General features: G+C 38.8%; 1 protein-coding gene across 2 annotated transcripts in view; it reads left to right on the top strand.

Annotated features, from left to right (window-relative positions):
* The window catches only part of aff2 (AF4/FMR2 family, member 2), a 228,876-nt gene that overhangs the window by 171,292 nt on the left and 40,029 nt on the right, over nucleotides 1-17,555 (top strand). For both annotated transcript variants that reach the window (XM_049585826.1, XM_049585825.1), the window contains exons 11-15: nucleotides 10,810-10,927; nucleotides 12,031-12,133; nucleotides 12,232-12,382; nucleotides 12,568-12,783; nucleotides 14,683-14,887. In XM_049585826.1, coding sequence (XP_049441783.1) covers nucleotides 10,810-10,927; nucleotides 12,031-12,133; nucleotides 12,232-12,382; nucleotides 12,568-12,783; nucleotides 14,683-14,887 — 793 coding nt within the window. The remainder of the gene's footprint in view (nucleotides 1-10,809; nucleotides 10,928-12,030; nucleotides 12,134-12,231; nucleotides 12,383-12,567; nucleotides 12,784-14,682; nucleotides 14,888-17,555) is intronic.

Here is a 17,555-nt window from a genome sequence, read left to right on the forward strand (position 1 = left end):
GGGTCAGGTTCTGCCAATGGACCTAAAAAAATTACAGAAGTATTGCAGGTGTTACTTTGTCATTTTCAGTATTAACTCCCAATCCAGCAGCTGTATGGTGGATATGAAACATGAATTTCCCGCTCTCATACATCTGGGGGGGACGTCATCTGTTATGTGTATACAAAGGTGTAGAGTTACATGTAAGCCATTTTAGGGCATAAAAGGGGATTTTTCATGGAAAATACTACTAAATATACATTTCATTTAATCGATGCCAGGGGAGGAACTGTAATCCTGGTTGCTCTGCTAAATTGCTGCTTGTTGGTTAGCAGACTAGTCAAGCCAGATATAGTTTAATTTCACTTAGTCAGCTAATGTATTATTGGGCATTCAGACTGAAAATAGCACTGTGTTATATGAAATTGCAAGAGGTTATGTTTCTGACTGAATGTTGTTTCAGGTGATGGTGAGACAATGAAATATGAGACAGAGTTTCTAGTCTTAGTTATACATCACTCCACAGTACTTTATAATGTAATGAGACAGGAATTTATTGACAGTTATCACAGAGACAGTCATTTGATCCTGTTGTGATAATCATGGGGTAAAGCAGAAATACACCATTCGAAGTAATCTTACACTGTGGTTGCAAGTATTTGATTGGCCAACGAAAATAATGTTGCGTCAGCTTGTGGCAGAAGTTTGTATCTACACTCATTGAAATTAATGAGAATAATTGTTTATTCATTCAGTAGTGCTGACTGTCTGAACACAGCCTTAGAGTATTGAGAATGACTACTCTTACTTTCAGGCCATTCCCTTTTACTGATAACATGAGTGAACTGACCTGCATCCACACAACAGTCCTTTACAGGTACCTCTCAGGTGTGCTTTAAAAAGGCATTTATTTGCTTACAGCCAGTTTTCCACTTGACCTTGTCAATGGCACCAAGCATGAATAGCGGCAGATTTGTAAGTCACTGTATACCAAAGCCTAGCTCCTAGCTTAGCTGTAGCCTTGTAAGTATGTGGGTGTCGTGTGGATCTTGTGAGGCCCGCTGGACATATCAAACCAACAGATCATTTTGTCAAGGCTGTAAGGCTTTCATTTCCCCCTGCTGTGCTTGTGATTTTATCACACAAATAAACAGCCAGACACCAAAGCCTCCGCTGGAGCTTGAAGATCTAACAAAGGCTATTTTGTAAGTCTTATCTGTGTTACTTATGCAATATTGACACAGGCATACACACAGAAAATAGAGTGAAGGCTTGGCATCCTAAATAAGCGGAAGACCTGTATTGATGTATAAGATATAGCAAAGGCAGAAAGACACCTGTATGAAACACTAAAGAGGAATCTGTCTTTAGTAGTGTGTTTATATACTGTTCGTGTCATGTGTGTCATCCTTAGTTTATGTTATGCATTGTAACATAGAGCTAAAAAGAAATTACAGATGTGTGAAACAGAAAATGTCAGATAATATGGCAAACAAAAGATATCAAGAATATTTGGCTGATAATGAGAGCTGAGGTGGAAATAAAACTTTTCAAAAGTTTACTTAAAGAAAGAAAACCTGTTAAGAGATGGGTGAAACTTTGCTTTGTGGATAAAAAACTATAGTATTCCACATAAATTGAACAATAACAGACAATAGCACAATATCTTTCACAAACTCAGTACTGCACATACACCAATGTTATAGTATATTCTGTCCTCTGATAGTATATTTCATGGTATTTACATGATCCCAAATGTTTCCAACAATGTTCAAACCGAGAGAAGTGTCTAATTTTAATCAAGGACAAGGTCCGTGTCATTTGGTTGCCGTTGCTTGTCAGTGGCATTTTATCCCCTCTGCACATGCGTCAGAGTTGTGGCTGTCTGCCAAAAGCTATCATGAATTGACTTTTTATCCACTTTTAACCCACAGTTTTATGATACACTTACAAAACACAAGATCTTGGTTATTTTTAAATATATTTTCAACAGTATGAAGGCTCTTACATCATGGGACATCTGGATCTTAAGTTATCAGAGAAACAAGCTGAACAAACATTTGTGGAAGCTCAGCTCCAGCTCCTGCTATGCTGAACAGCATCGGAGATAGTCCTATTTCTAATGTGAAGCAGCTTTATTCAGTGTTTTTACGGATTTAAAATACTGGGTTTGTTGTTTTTTTTGGAGAGGAGGAGATCTCTGATAATTTGTCTCTCGCTGAAAACCTCCCTAACTATGAACACTGAAGGAAAATTAACAGTTGTTTTGATTGATTGATTGATTGATCTCACTATGGCAAAGGTAAACAATGTGTCATGGCAGCCTTATACCTTTTTGTGTTGTTGGCCTGAGCCAATAAAACTCAACCCAAATCTGTTTTTCTATGAACCAGAGGTTGCATGATTACATTTTTTTGGCCCCTCTCTGGAAGGACTTTCATGAAATGTGTATAAAATTAATATGTACTTTTACAGGTGCAGTGCTTCACAGATAGGGACCGAAAAGATTGTTAACACTTTATAATACAGCCCACGACTTGCAGTGTAATTACCCAACACTTACGGCGTAAGGCCTTTATGGTGTGACATCATTGTATATTGTTAAGACCATTTCAGAGTGTGTAGCATATTATGTTGTTAACTTGGTAATGTATCTTCAGTCAATGGTTTGCATGTTATCCTACAAATTAACGCCCCACAAATGACATCCTTATTATGTTATAAATTTAAGTAATTATTGTAAAGTTATGGAGGTTAGGTGAAGAGAAAAGAATCATGGTGAGGACGTACCTTAAAATGAGTTAGAATTCACTCAAAGTTCACACGGTTCCGAACACTGACCTCCTGGGAGAATGTCCAGAGTGTCCACTGGGCACCACTACGTTCTTTTCTCTCCTCAGCACATTGTTTACGTGATTGCAGCCTTCCACAGTACGTGAGTTATACACAAATTGTTGGCTCATGATAACATGGGATATGAGTGAATTTGGGTGCATCAGTTTTCATAGGAAAACATACAAAGTGCATGAGAATAGCCTGGACCTGGACATAAAGGATGTATAGAGCTGCTGAATGCACACTGCGTACATAGAATTTAGCAGAATAGCTCTATAGGCTGTTTGTGGTAACGGCATATTTCAGTGTTGCTACAGCACCCAGGAAGGACATGTAGCTGACAGCCAGGTAACATCCTGTCATGTCATGTGTATAGCATGACACAAATTGTCTTATTCATTAGGTTTTCCAGTGAATCTTAATGAATTTTCAGTAATTTAATTGATTTGTTGTTGGATAAATACATTTTTGAGGCTGCAGCACCCACATCACCCCTGCAGCCCGCAGTGATGCTCCTGAGTTAAGCTTATTTGTCTGAACTTCAATAAACTCCACAGAAAAGTATCTAAAATGTCCAGTAAAAACCCGGTCTGTCAGTTTGCACCAGCTGGCACTGCATTTTAATTTGGCACCGACTACAGCATTAAATTATTTTCGACGGCTGATGGCTGATTCCTGAGGAAAAAAAAAAAAGAGGAAAGTGAGCCAGATGTAATGCTTTCACACACATATTCATCTCCTTTCATCTTGTTCCTCCAGCACATACTGTTTGTGTTGCCAGAATAAAATAGGCTAGAGAGCACTCATCTGAAAATCCCATTGAGAGGAGAAGACACTCACGCTTTCCTTTAACTTCACACGGTGCCATTTATACAAAAAACACAAACATATCAGTGTGGGAAATATAGACCCGTCTCATGCTTCCAGTCAGTTTTATCTTTTGGCAAATGAAAGCGCAATAAAAAGACCAGCATCAGATTTATTAAATGTGCCACAAACCATTTTCTATAGCATGTACAACCCATTGGTTTCCCCCATCATGGGAAAGAGGCATTTCATGTTGTAAATATGAGACAGCGAATAACGAATGACCTGCAGCAGACTTAAATCATACATTCTCCTGTGCACTGCTTCAGGGATCATTCATGACAAAGCCAAGGAATCTTACCCAGCATTTCAAGCTCTAATGACAAACGAGAACAGCACACTTCTACAAAGCAGACACTCCGTTAATGTTTGTTCTCACCTTGATTTCTTGCCAAATGTCATATTGACAATGTGGGCTGGCCCACCAGGGGAAGTGATTTGTTTCCCAGAGTTAAAATGTAGGCGCTCATCAAAAGCACTCACCAAATGGTATTATTTTTTTGTGGCACAATGAGAAGCAGTTGGACCATATCTGTGATGCACTGTCTAGACTGGCTGCACATCATTCTCCTATCAATCTGGGTTTAGAGGAGGAGAGCCCCACATGATTATTATTCTCCAATAAAAATAAGTGTTAGTTTGTTTTTAGTAAATAAGTCACCACTCACACTTTGAACATTTATATCTGGAACCATAGTTGTATTTTTTTTTTAATCTTTGAGGTTTTTGTAACCTTGGGAGATTTTTCAGTATTTTCAGTCCTGGTCATTTTTCCACCAGGATTCAGTGGTTCACCAGACTTTTGTACTGGACAGTGGGCTTTGAAACCACATCTAGAACCTTATTTTGGGGAATTAAATGTAATGCTAAGTGATTTCGTAGTAATTGTAAGTAAACAGACACAAAGTTCTGAGACAGTGTTTCTAAAAATTCTGGTTAAGGCATGTTGGTATCAAAATAAAGCCATGTGGAGTTACCATAGGAGGCATCCAGATGTAATAGAATGTTTCTCTGTTTGAATTAGCACAAATTTTATCAAAGTCTCTGCAAAAATGGCCAAATAATGTGTTAATGTGCTTTTCCATCCACTTCTGTTTATGAATATTAGAAGATGGCTGCCTCAAGATAAACAGTTGCTAATTCTCTAGCCGGCTGCCCTGAAACCATTGCAGAGGAAGAGAGAGGGAAAAATGACAAAATTAAAAGAGGGGGAGTCAAACCTCAGATGAACAAAAATGCTGTGCAAAACATGATGAAAATATTGTGTTTAATATATTAATGTAGAGGAATGTTACAGTCTCCTCATTGCTCCAGACAGATTGGATGTTTTCAACTTCTGAAATTTTTCATGTGTCCAATGAAGCAGAAACTTTAGAGGACGTTTAAGGGATCTTCCACATCTATAACACAAGCTCAGAGGCTGAGCCTACTCTTGTGCTGCCACAGAGGCAGGTTGCACCTGATGTTGTTAAGTGACCAACAATCCCAGACTCAGAGCTGATCATCTTCCAGGCATATAGTTTAAAGTGTGTATTAAAATATTGTCCTTGGGACAGATGGTAGAGCTCTTGGTAGCCCTGCACTTAAATGACTTGTCCTTCATATTTAAGGTAGACTTAATATCTGTTGGCTGTGATTGGTTGCATCTCGTCACATGCCATGACATGCGGTGTAGGTTCCGACAACATCACTCTCGCTTTTGAGCGTGTCCTCCATAGGTCTGCTAAGACAACAATGGATTTGAGGGCACAGAAAAAGCAGCATGTGTACGGGCCCCAAGTCACGTGCATCATGTTCTTCTTAATTTATTTACTAATCTGTTTCCAATTCATTTTGTTGCATGTTGCTTTTATTCAGCCAGGCATGAAAACTTTTTTTGCAATGTTTACTTTTTTTGATCTGAGTTTCCACTCAGGTATGTTTGTGCGCAAGTTGAAAATGAAAAAAAAAAAAGGTGGATGGAAATGTACTTAGTGACTGCTGCTGTTCTTGACAATAACACAACATCATAAATATTGGCTCCAACTGTGTGTTCATTCAAAAGTTGTCAGTTAAAGAGATGAACAACAATGTTACATGCTGTGGTTGTGCCCCTGTCTGGTCAGTATCCTCTTTTGGACTGAATCATGAATAGCAATGAGAGCTGCTGCTGACTCACTGCTGTCTTGGCTCTTTAGTTACATATCAAAAGATTCTTTAAAGACAATAAGGGACATTTAAAAACAGACCTAGACATGAGTCTAGGATATGTCTCTTATCGCCATCTGTCTGGCATCTCTATCTCAGTCTTCCAGTAATCCATGTATGAACAGGCTGTTCACTGTAAAAAAAAAAAAACAAAAAAAAACCTGAAACAGTGTTTGACAATTCTGATCCAAGAAACGTCACAGCTCACTGATCTTAACACATAATCTGTCAGATTGTATCTTGTTTGTGTTTCAGGTAGTGATAGCTGCTGATGAACACAACACATGCATTACAGGCCAGGAGAAAAGATAGATACTGTTCTTTTAAAACAACCGTATCGCCAGACAAGAACATTAGATGGCTCTGAAAAACCCAACATTTTAACTATGTTGTGTGTGGATATTAGCACTAACTATTGTGAACTGGACTTTTTGTTACAGTGAGGCTCATTTGCATAGAAGGGACACTTTTGCATCAAATATATTTATATTACTTATATTAAATACCAGCAAATAGCACAGGAGCATCAAGATTTTATTAGCTTGACAGTGTGGTTAGGGAGCAGTTCACCTGTTGCGGGTGCTTTGAGAATTTCAGTTCTTTGTGTCTTATGTGTGCAGATTTAGTGGCTGCAAAAGCCACACAATCCTCTTGTGAAATAGCCCAGCAGTGTACAGTTGATAATATAGAAGCCTCCAAATTTCCAACAATAAAATGTAAAAAGTAGCATCCATGTTATTTACACTGCTTTCTGGCAACAGTGATTTAATGCAGAGGGTATTGTTTTATACATGCAAAAATGTACATTGTATGACTCTACAGCTGTCAGTAATGATGCTAAATGATGATGATGATTGCTATATTAACAATAGATCAAATGACCCTGTGTAGTGGAAAGGTGTCCCATGGAGAATTATAACCTAATGCTGTGAGGCGTTTTAACATCTTTCAGCTCATTGTTTTGGATTTTATGGCCAGTAGCTCTGCTCAGCACCAAACACCAGACAGACAGACGGACAAAATTAGCAACTAGCTAGTGGACGTAGTGAAGCATTTAGCAGCTAAAAAGCCAGATATTTTTCTCAGGAGATGGTGGAGACCAAAACAGAGCAAAAAAAACATTTATTATGTGACCAGAAAACACAAATCACAATAAATGCCGATGTTGCTCTGTGTCTGCTGGATGTGTAAATACAGTAGGCAATGGTTTGCAAACATTTTTGCCACTTTTAAGGTGATATGTCTATTTCATGTTTACAGCTTGTTATGTTGCCCCTAAGTGGCAAAAAAACAATTCATTAATGCAGGTTTAAGGATGATCAGTATTTAATGTGGCAGATGTTACTCTCACAGCCTTGTCTTTAGCTCTCCTGTTGTATTTTCTTGCTCTGCCTGCAGCGATATTCTGACATTTTTTTGTATGTGAACCAGTAACTTCCCCATGTTATTTAGAAAGAATGTGCATGAAAGAAATTAAAATTTTCCCGCTGAATGTAATGAGCAATGATTGGTTTCATACATTTCTTGTTTTATTGTGATGCTGATTTAGCAGCCAGCACCAGCAATGAAAACCCAAATGAAAACTCAGACAGACGAGATCTTGCTATTCTCTGTAGCTACTGCCATTGTTAAGTAAAATCAGAATCTAACTAGCTTTCTTATATCAGTTCAAAACTGCCTCAGAAGCCCCTTTTATATGTTTTCGAAACACACAACTGGCAGTGATTGCATGAGGGAGAGTCTGCGTAGGGAAGAAACACACACGCAAACATGTATACAGGGAGATTAACTCAACGCTTTGCCAATATTGTTTCAACTGTGACGTTAATAGAGCAAAGTGAGGTGAAAATTTAATTGAAATTGAAAGAGAGAGGGAGGGAGAGACAAAGAGAAGAGATGAGTAATGATAGAAGAAAAACAGGGCAGAGACTGCAGTCATACAGTATCTGTCACTGTGTGTGTGTGTGTGTGTGTGTGTGTGTGTGTGTGTGTGTGTGTTGCCTCAGGAACAGTTGATGGATTTGCTGCTTGACTGCTCACACAGATTGGTGCCTGCTGTGATGGCAGCCTTGAACTGAAATTACATGCACACTCCACACACACACACACACACACACACACACACACACACACACACACAAAGAGAACTACACATAATTGCAATTTCTGTGTGTGCGAGCGTGTGTGTGTAAGTCGGGACGAGCGGGTGTGTTGCCTCCAGGAGGCCATTTCAAAGCACCATGGAAGGATGGATGAACGCGAGGCCAACCAAAGCACCAGAGAGGATGAGACAATTGAACGGGTTCAAAGCACTGTGTTTATGCGTTTATTAATAGCCGTTTATTATATTCGGTGTCATTCTTATTGAATCAGTGACAGGGTGGCTGGCTTCCCTAATAATTATCCTTTTTAATTTAATTTTAAATTGGTGAAATGAGACAAAAACACAACAGAACAGATAAACAAAGATTAATTTAAACAGCTTAGGGAGAGTTCTGTTTTACTTGAGAGTTTGATGATACGTTCTGCTAATTGAGGCAATTGGAGTAAATTAGGAATTATCTTGATGTTGTTTTTGATAACAATGGAGAGAATTCCCACTCCACACCTCTAAATCAAGTCCACAGATGAGATTAATGTGTTGTCTTTAAATTTTTGGTGAGGATGTGTGTTTTGTTCCAGTGGGTTGCAGTGTAGAGGAGATGGTCTAGGTAAGATATGCCAACTAAAGATGAGATGAGTATCCAACTGCACCACCTGAGGAATTTCACCTCTGGAAATTACAATAGATACTGCAGGAGTAAGATACTATGTGTTATACACCAAACGCAAAACGGTGTTATTAAAAAATGATTGCTAGAACTAACAAATTGATTAGTTGCTGAAATTCAGAACAGTGAGGTCCCCTGCTATGTGAGGCAGGAAATCAATTCTTTAATATGAAAGTATAAGTAAGATCTGTAGAAGTATACTTTTTAAAATTTAACCACAACATGCAGTGAAGAGACATTACCCAAGATGACTAGTATACCCAACAGGTCAGTACTCAGCTTTTCTAATTTAGAAGACATAAACAAACTTGCACCAAAAACAACACAGCGGGTACCAGTTGGTTCAAATGGAAATATGAGCAAAAGCTAAACAAAGTATAGCAAATGTATAACTATAGAGCATACACCACCAAAACAGCAGCTGTACTGAGACTGTACAAGCATTACTCTGCACCAAACATTCATCATCAATATATCAGTAATATTTGTTCAGCACCACGATACAGGAATGGCAGTCAAATATTTCAACTCATTTAAACTACACCCATAGGGAAGCCACAGTCTTGAAACCAAAGCCACAAGACATAACAGAGGCAAGGGAGGAAGCCAAGTCCCAGCAGGTGCCTTAAATAACCCTGACACTGATTGAGACTAACTGGTAGGACGAGTCAGTGAAGATGACAGGACCTCATTTAACAGCAGTGAAGAAAACATGCTCCCTTCCACACATGCAAGTTTCATTTTGAAGTTATTAATTTTAAGAAATTATGATGTTTTTTAAGCAGTTGTAATATTTGACATTTGTACCTGTGAAAAAATCATCTTGAAAATTTAGAGCGGACCTATCATGCATTTCCGTATTTTGTGTTGTATATAAAGTGTTACAGTGAAGGATGTTTACATAATTGTGGCCGAACTTTAAAATAACAATGTAGTATAATATCTAATCATGTGTTTACAGTAAATTTCCTCTTAGCACCCCCGTGTTTACAGTGTCTTTCTAGTCTGACTACAGTATGACATAGTGTGCCAAATTTCATTATATGTTCATCTGCTTCAGGCATGCTACTTCAAGAATTTGTATTGCTTAACCTAGCCTGCAACTGTACATAAATGAAGCTACATGCTATTGTTGGGGAAACATGCTGCTTAAGTTGTTAATTTCTTCCCAGTTTCAGATCTTATTCCTGCTGGAACATGTCCGCTTGTGTTTAAAAGCTTTTATTTGTGATTTTCACTGTAAAAAGTGCAGCTATACTCCATTAGTCATGGCCACAGCTGGAATGATGGTGCAGAGACACCAAGATTCGGAAGACTGACCAATCATAGCACACTGGGCTTTTTAATGAGGGGGGCTTAAAGTGAAAGGTGCTAAAACAGCAACTCAGGCAGAGGGTGATACAGGTGTTTCACCACAAACAGTATGAGGCATATGTAAGTGTTTTTTGACCATTAAAACATGTAAACATGTTCTAGCAGAAACCTTAAATTCAAGTATGAACCTGAAAATGAGCATAATAGGTCCTCTTTAATGTTCTGGGGGAAACATAAGATGCACATAACAAGTTATTGTAACCAGTTTTCACAAAAGTGAAATTATAAAATTACATGATTCCATTTAGTCATAAAAGTTTTGGAACCAATTAAAGGGGAAATTGAGTTGTGGTAAAAAAAAAATTCATCTGAAAGGTTTTCACCAGCAGTAGTGTGGTTTGAACAACTTGGTGTTGGCATTGGGTGTTCCAAAATAATACATAATGCATATTTAGACCTGTGGATGGTGTGCTCTGTGAATTGTGGTGGTATATTCTGAGAGTGTAGGTGGTTAATAGCTTGCTGTAGTAAATTTCTCATCCTTGAAGATGAATCAAAACGTTATCTGCATATAGTTGAAGAGTAGAGCAGACAGTTCATTTAAGATATCAAGTACCAAGGGAGATAGTAGGTATCTCTCTATGGTCCTGCTGTTAAGTGTGAAAGTAAATGTAATACTGTTAGTAGTGACGGTGACCTACTGAAATTATGACTGTTTCGTTACATGTTGATTCAGTTCCAAAGTTCTCTTATGTTACAGATTCTAACAGTTGGAATGACTTATTTAATGTTATAGTGCATAACTAACAGAAAGGTTCTCTTTCTTTCCTTCTTTGTTTCTTCCTTCCTTCTGTAGCGGAGCATCAGGGAGCAGCAGTGAATCAGAGAGCAGCTCAGAGTCGGACACAGACGAATCAGAGAGCAGCTCCAGTGACAGCGAGTATAATCAGGCCTCCCGCACACACACTCCAGAGGTAGGATGACAAGTGTTACTCTGTCAACTCACACAGTGGATAACATGAGTTTATTGATGAAATGTATGAAATGGGTAAATATACTAATTTGTTTTATTTTCATGTGAAGAAACAAGCAAATATAATGTTTTGTGTGAGAAACAATTGTGTAACAAATTCCAACATCCCTAATGTTAATACAGTATTCAGAATTATGTTTTATATGTTGTGACACATGTTTAAACATTTGCTCTGAACATACTGGAATATTTCTACCATGTGTATAGATTTTATTGTCAAGCAGCTGTCACACTGTTATATGACATGACAAACATTTAGCATATTATTATAAACCTTAATTTACAGATAATTTCTACTGTTCAATAAGCAGTCAGTACAGTTGCCACCTACATATTTCTAGCCCTGGATTGGAGACAGCCAGTCATTACTGGAGTTATGTTTTGTTCATGCTTGGTGGTTGCTACTTCCCTTTTTTCACTTAATACAGAGATAACATTAGCTTTTGTTACAGAAATCTCGGTCATTAAGCAATCGTTCAGCAACTGGCAGTAAAAGATACAGACAATGTCACGTTTGTCTCCAGGTTTGACAAGTGCCTCCAATTTTGTTTACATTCCATAAAGAGACATGTGCACTTTCACTGGCTTTCATTATTCTTCCTGATTCACCACTGTTTACTTCACAGTGTTCCTGACTGTGACCATATATTAAACGGTCTCTTCCCACAGTCTCTGGGTGGTGTTCTGAAAGTCATAAAACTCGGACTGCACAGAGATGAATTGTAACATTATTTATCACATTATTTTAATGGCTCAACGTCACTTGGTTTCATAAGCTCATACAGAGAGAGAGAGAGAGAGAGAGAGAGACATGCAGAGAAATAGAAAGACAAGCACATAGAAGCATCTAACACATAGGCAATGGTACGTTAAAGACAAAATGTTGTAAAGCATCACAGGAGTTCACATCTGTAACTTCCCTTTTTTTTTCTCAGATCAAATAAAATTTAGCAGTGGCACTATGGATAAAACCATCCTCATCAAATGCAAGTGGTGACATCTGATATATTTATCATTTCTATAATGTTGTGTTCTCCCCTATAGCCTGAGCCACCCTCTGCCAACAAGTGGCAGCTGGACAGCTGGTTGAATAAGGTCCAAGCTCAAACCAAACCCCTTGTTCCCCCACAGCAAGAGCATGGCACAGGTTGGTTACATCAGTTACATCATACATATGAAGAGAAAAAAATCTGATTTGATTTGGAATATTTAATCTGGTCCAATGGTCCTCTGCCCTCTACCCAGGCTCCATCACCCAGGGTCCAGGGACTTTCTCTCCAGGGAGTGAAGCACCAGGAGTGGGTACGGCTGCTAAGACCAAGCCCTGCGTATCCAACAGCACCCCTGTCCCAGCTGCACCAACAGTGGAACACAAGGACACAAGGGGAGCCTTCTGGTAGGAGCTACAAGTGTAGAAATTAATATGGAAATTTGCCAAAGTAACTTATCAAATGACATCTGTGGAGTGAATTAATGAATGAATGAATGACACGCTGACAGAAGGATGAACAAATTGTGGGAAACAACTGACAAAAATGTGACTCTAACCATAAAATAAAAACCAATCCCTGCTTCCCGCAGCCCAGGCAGAGAGAAGGCCAAGGCCAAGCTCAGCCAGAAGGCCTCAGGGGAGAGCCAGAGGTCAAAGATGAGGTTGTCACCAGGGCTGTTGTCAGGGCCAGAGGTCACGACCCCTAGGAGGAACACCACGGGGAAGAAACAGCCCAGACGGACAGAGAGGTCAAACAGTGTGGAGGATAATCAGAACCAGACATGGAGCAGAACAAACCAGCATAGGTGAGGACAAGAGTACAAGACCCCTCCTTAACATTTTTGCTAATTTGAATGTGTTCATACAACCACACATACACCATCAGTAAGTAGTTACATCACAAAGAATGACTCACTCACTACTTATATTAAATGTAAATTTATTAGCAATCATTAGTGAATTTTGGCAATCATTGATAAAACTGAAATATTTGACTAAATGACCAGAATTCATGAATTCATCTTTTTTTTACTGTAACAAAGTTGAAATTTTATAGGTGGCAGGTCTAAATGTGTATGGGGAGGTCATTTGGATTTAACTCTAGTAAGCTTTTTAAGCAGTGTGAGGCTTTTTTATGAGATGCAGAGGACCGCTGTACCAGACATTGGCTGCACAGTCAGAGTTACATCAATACAACAGTTAGTCCTGACCATTTAATTTCATTGGACAAGAGGCATTCTGTGAGTGCTGATGCATCCTTTGGACATTTAACTATGCATGTATCACTCTGCTCTACAGGTGTTCTAAACCATTTGCCCATAATTAGCCTACATTAATGGCCATTGTAATGAATTTTGCAGCACACAGATGAACATATCTCAACAAATAACATTTCAGTTAAATTATTAATGACCATCAGAAGAGAATGACATGAAGGAAAGAAGTGTTGATAGTTCACTGCAAACATCCAGGTGTGTTCATATGACATCAGCCAATGTCAGAACATACTGACAAATGGACTGACAGTGATCACAGCAGTGCTGATATTCAGTATAACAACACTCCCTCTTGTGTAATATTGCTTAATTGAACTCAAGTCCTTTCCTGGATGACTACAGTAATTTTATCTTTTAGTGCTCTCAGTGCCATGGCCTCTTCCTAGAGCTTATTGTCTAAAATGTAACTAAAAAATCAGGATGTTTCCTCAGTTTCATTCAATATCCAAAACAAATGACCTCAGTTTTCCAAATCCAAACATATTCTCTCCTTAAGTCTTATTGTTATCAGTCTTACAGTTTTAGCATTTCAGCATTGTCAAGACTTTAAAGAATTCATTTATAATATATAATACAAAAAGTAATGGCCCCAGGACACTTCCCTGGGGGATGCAGCAAGTCATGGATTTAAGGCTAAAATGCCTGATAATGAACTTTTTACAGCCTGTTTTTTTGATGGCTGCTTTACTGTAACCCATGGCTCTTAATTTATACAGGTAAGTTCTGTTCAGTAAAGATCTTTGTTGTGCTTGTGTGCATCTGAGTGAATGAGCAGGCAAATTATGTAATGATCATGTAGGTCCTAACTAACTGATGGAAATGCAAGTTCCCTTACTCAAGTAATAATAATAATAATAATAATAATAATAATAATAATAATAACTGTACTGAGTATTCTAACTTTGATGTCACTTGTTATTGGTAAAATTATCACAATTACTATTAAGGCAACACTGTCACTTAGTATGGAGAGCTTACAGAGGCTCCAGTGGATCACTGAGCTTCTTGGCAGTTAGCCACCGAACACTGTCACTCCCACATCTGTTGTGAAAAATGCTCAGATTGAGTAGATGCCGTGCCAAACTGGCTGCTCAGCTTGATGTTAGGCTAATTGGAAGAAAAACACAGACTTCCTAGCTTTGTTTCTTTATTCTTTTCTCCCTCAACCACTTCCTCCCTTCCCCTTTCCATTTTTAAGATTTCCACATCCAAACAAGTTCGGCTGAACGCATGCTGTTTTCAATTATTTCATGCTGTCTTATATTTTTTTTCATTTTAACACACATTCACCCCCTGCAGCTGGCCAAGGCAAGCATTATCTTCTACTATTTGTTAGTGTAATACTGCATGACAGCAGCAGTGCCTTGCTCAAGGGTGAATCTAATACGGATTGTGACGCTTCATCTTATTGTGCCCCCCCCACTGTAGCCCCGCAGCTAGGGAGAAGGACCTGTTGCCTCCCCCCTCCCTGGAGCTTCAGAACCCCCTGAGGCCACGAAGCAAACCCCCCAGTGGGAAAACAGCCCCCAGGAAAGAACCTCGCAGTGCTACCAACTCAAACAACAACACAGTTACTCCACCAGCAGCGCTACAGCAAGCCCCCGTGCCAATCCCTGCTGTCAGTGTAAACCAGGTTAGTTTCTGGGAGTGGATTACACACACGTGTAACCTGTTTGTGGGGTTGTAGAAAGTTCTCCATATTTCTTCTCAGTGACGATCTTAAAGGGATACTTGATGGATTTTCAACCAGCTTTGTATCATAACAATTTGGGTAGTACGTGTAAATGAACTGTTGTATACTTCCCTCCATCTTACCAACATCCAGATTTCCCTGCTCAAATCAAACTGTACTTCACCATTATTTGTATGTCCGCCACCACGGACACAAAGAGTACAGCGGCGAATCGAGACAGAGAGAGACCCCTCCCTCTCTTTCTCAAACTCAGAACAAACTCACATCAAACAGTAAAACTAAGAAGTACTGATCAAATATAAAGATTCTGTTACTGCGTTGCCTGTTTCTCACCTAAAATGTTTTCAGAAACATATTTTAAGTCACTGTTTAACTGTCATTGGTGGGGTTTTTGACAGTTTATCCACATTTCTTCTCAGTGATGGTCTTAAAGGGAAACTTTGCAGATTTTCAACCTGCTTTGTATCATCACAGTGTGGGAATTATTTTTAAATGAACCGTGTTAAACTTCCCCCCATCTAAGCAACACCCAGAGTCTTTGCTTATTGCCAGCGAAAGTCAGCCCAATGGCGCATTTTGCAGTATTTAGCAGATTTTTACTGGTTCTATGGCTGTTGCTCAAACATTTTGTTCACCTCCCTCCACAGACACAAAGAGTATAGAAGTGGATCAAGAGACCTGCCCCTCTCTGTCTCTCAAACTCAGACCAAACTCATCAAGCTGTCAAACTAAGCAGTGTTGATCAAATATAAACAAAGATTCTGTTACTGTGTCGTCTATTTCTCAATGAAAATGTTTTCAGAAACATATTTAAGTGCACTGTTTGACTGTAAATCAAAATTGTTTAGCACCAGCTGGCCACCATATTGTTTTGAGCGGGCTAAACCCAACTCACTTTACGTCATCCATCAGCGTGAGTGTTTATTGGTCCGTTGCAGCACAGTGCATTGTGGTAGTTGTAGGCGAAGCAAATGCTGGGTCCTATGCATTAGCAGTCTCTGTGGGCCCCTCTCCTCTCTTGATCCATGTCTCTCAGGTTTTTGGTGCCATTGGTAAAAGTATTTGCATCTTTTCAATGCATAGACAGCCCACTTTTCTGAGAAGATAATCTTTCCAGAGGTCAAATATTTCTTCAGTGGTTGCTTGTAATAATATTAATATCTCAAAGTTAATCCATTAATTATTTATGACTGCTGGAATGCTAATCCAGCAATCCCTTTTTTATTCAAATGACTTTCTCAAGTAAGAACTGCATGACACAAGTATCTATTTTTTTCATACCTTTATACCTTTCTGACATTTCACCATAGTATGAGGGTATTTCTGTTTTACAAAAAAAAAAAAAAAAGTGTAAAAGCTGAGTGCTGGTGGAAGTCATTGTAGTTCACTGACTTCTATACCATAATAGTGTGATACTACCCAAGCGAAGACACAAGCACATTGGAGCATTCGCCTGTCACTTATCAACATCTGGAATATGTGAAGGCACAGTTTAAAAGTAAGTGCTGCACACATGTAACACTGTCCATGTATCCAGTAGTGATCACTTCATCCTTATTGTGATTTGTCAGAGCCATAAAATTCCACAGGATAAAAACTGTATTATTACGTGACTATTATGGCTCAACACTGACTGGTTTTTATCGAAATATGGGACGTAAGAGGGAGTCATAGAGATAGAACTGAATCATCGACCGTCGTCTTAACCTATAATGAGTGAACACTGTGTGGTTTTATGAAGATTAGGTACTTTCAAGGAGAGAAAGAAAGAAAATCAATTACTGTAAACAGACTTTACGTAACATAGACAGATAGAAAAGGACAGGAATGAAGGTTACATAACAGTTATACCAGAAAATGGCTACAGAAGAGGAAAATATCCCTTTACTTTTATATAAAAGAGAAGGTGGACTTTTTCTAAATAAAATGAATTCCATGACACAATCAAAACATCAGTAGGTCAAACTGTCAATGTCGTCAGCAAAGAATCAACCAGATGTTGTTAGTGATTGTTTGTTAATGAGTCCATGATCATTAGAAACCTTGTAAATGTTGATCATATGTAACTTGAGACAAAAATCCAGTGAAGTAAAGGTTGACATTCAAGAGAGGTGAACATACACCCTCATCTTTGGAAGAACAAAAGAACTCTATAATTTATTTTAAGATGTGCCATGTTTTGATCTTAGTTGATCTTTATGACACCGGTGCTTCACATCATATTTGTTTGCTTTGAAACACAAATTTCCTCTCAGTTTTTATGCCGTCACTCCTCAGAGACAACATTCAATTAACAAATTTACATAGAGCCATGGAATTAATGAAAACTGCATTTTCACATCAACAACTAGCAAACAGCAGCTCATCTCTCCCTAGACGAGGCTTACAAAAGTGACCTGAGAGTGCCTGCCTGACCCTGACATCTGCCACCTCTTCAGCAGCAGTCTGCGGTTGAATCAGCCTGACAGCTAATCATAGTTCCAGACATATAATTCATTGTTTCATCACTATTTATGAACTTACCAACAGGACAGGAGAGCAGTTCCACTTATCCCACTACGAGGCTTTACCCCACCTACTGCGTGTGACTTCAACCTCCTGTTACCCT

The sequence above is a fragment of the Epinephelus fuscoguttatus genome, linkage group LG9 (assembly GCF_011397635.1).
Source record: "Epinephelus fuscoguttatus linkage group LG9, E.fuscoguttatus.final_Chr_v1".
NCBI lineage: Eukaryota > Metazoa > Chordata > Actinopteri > Perciformes > Serranidae > Epinephelus > Epinephelus fuscoguttatus.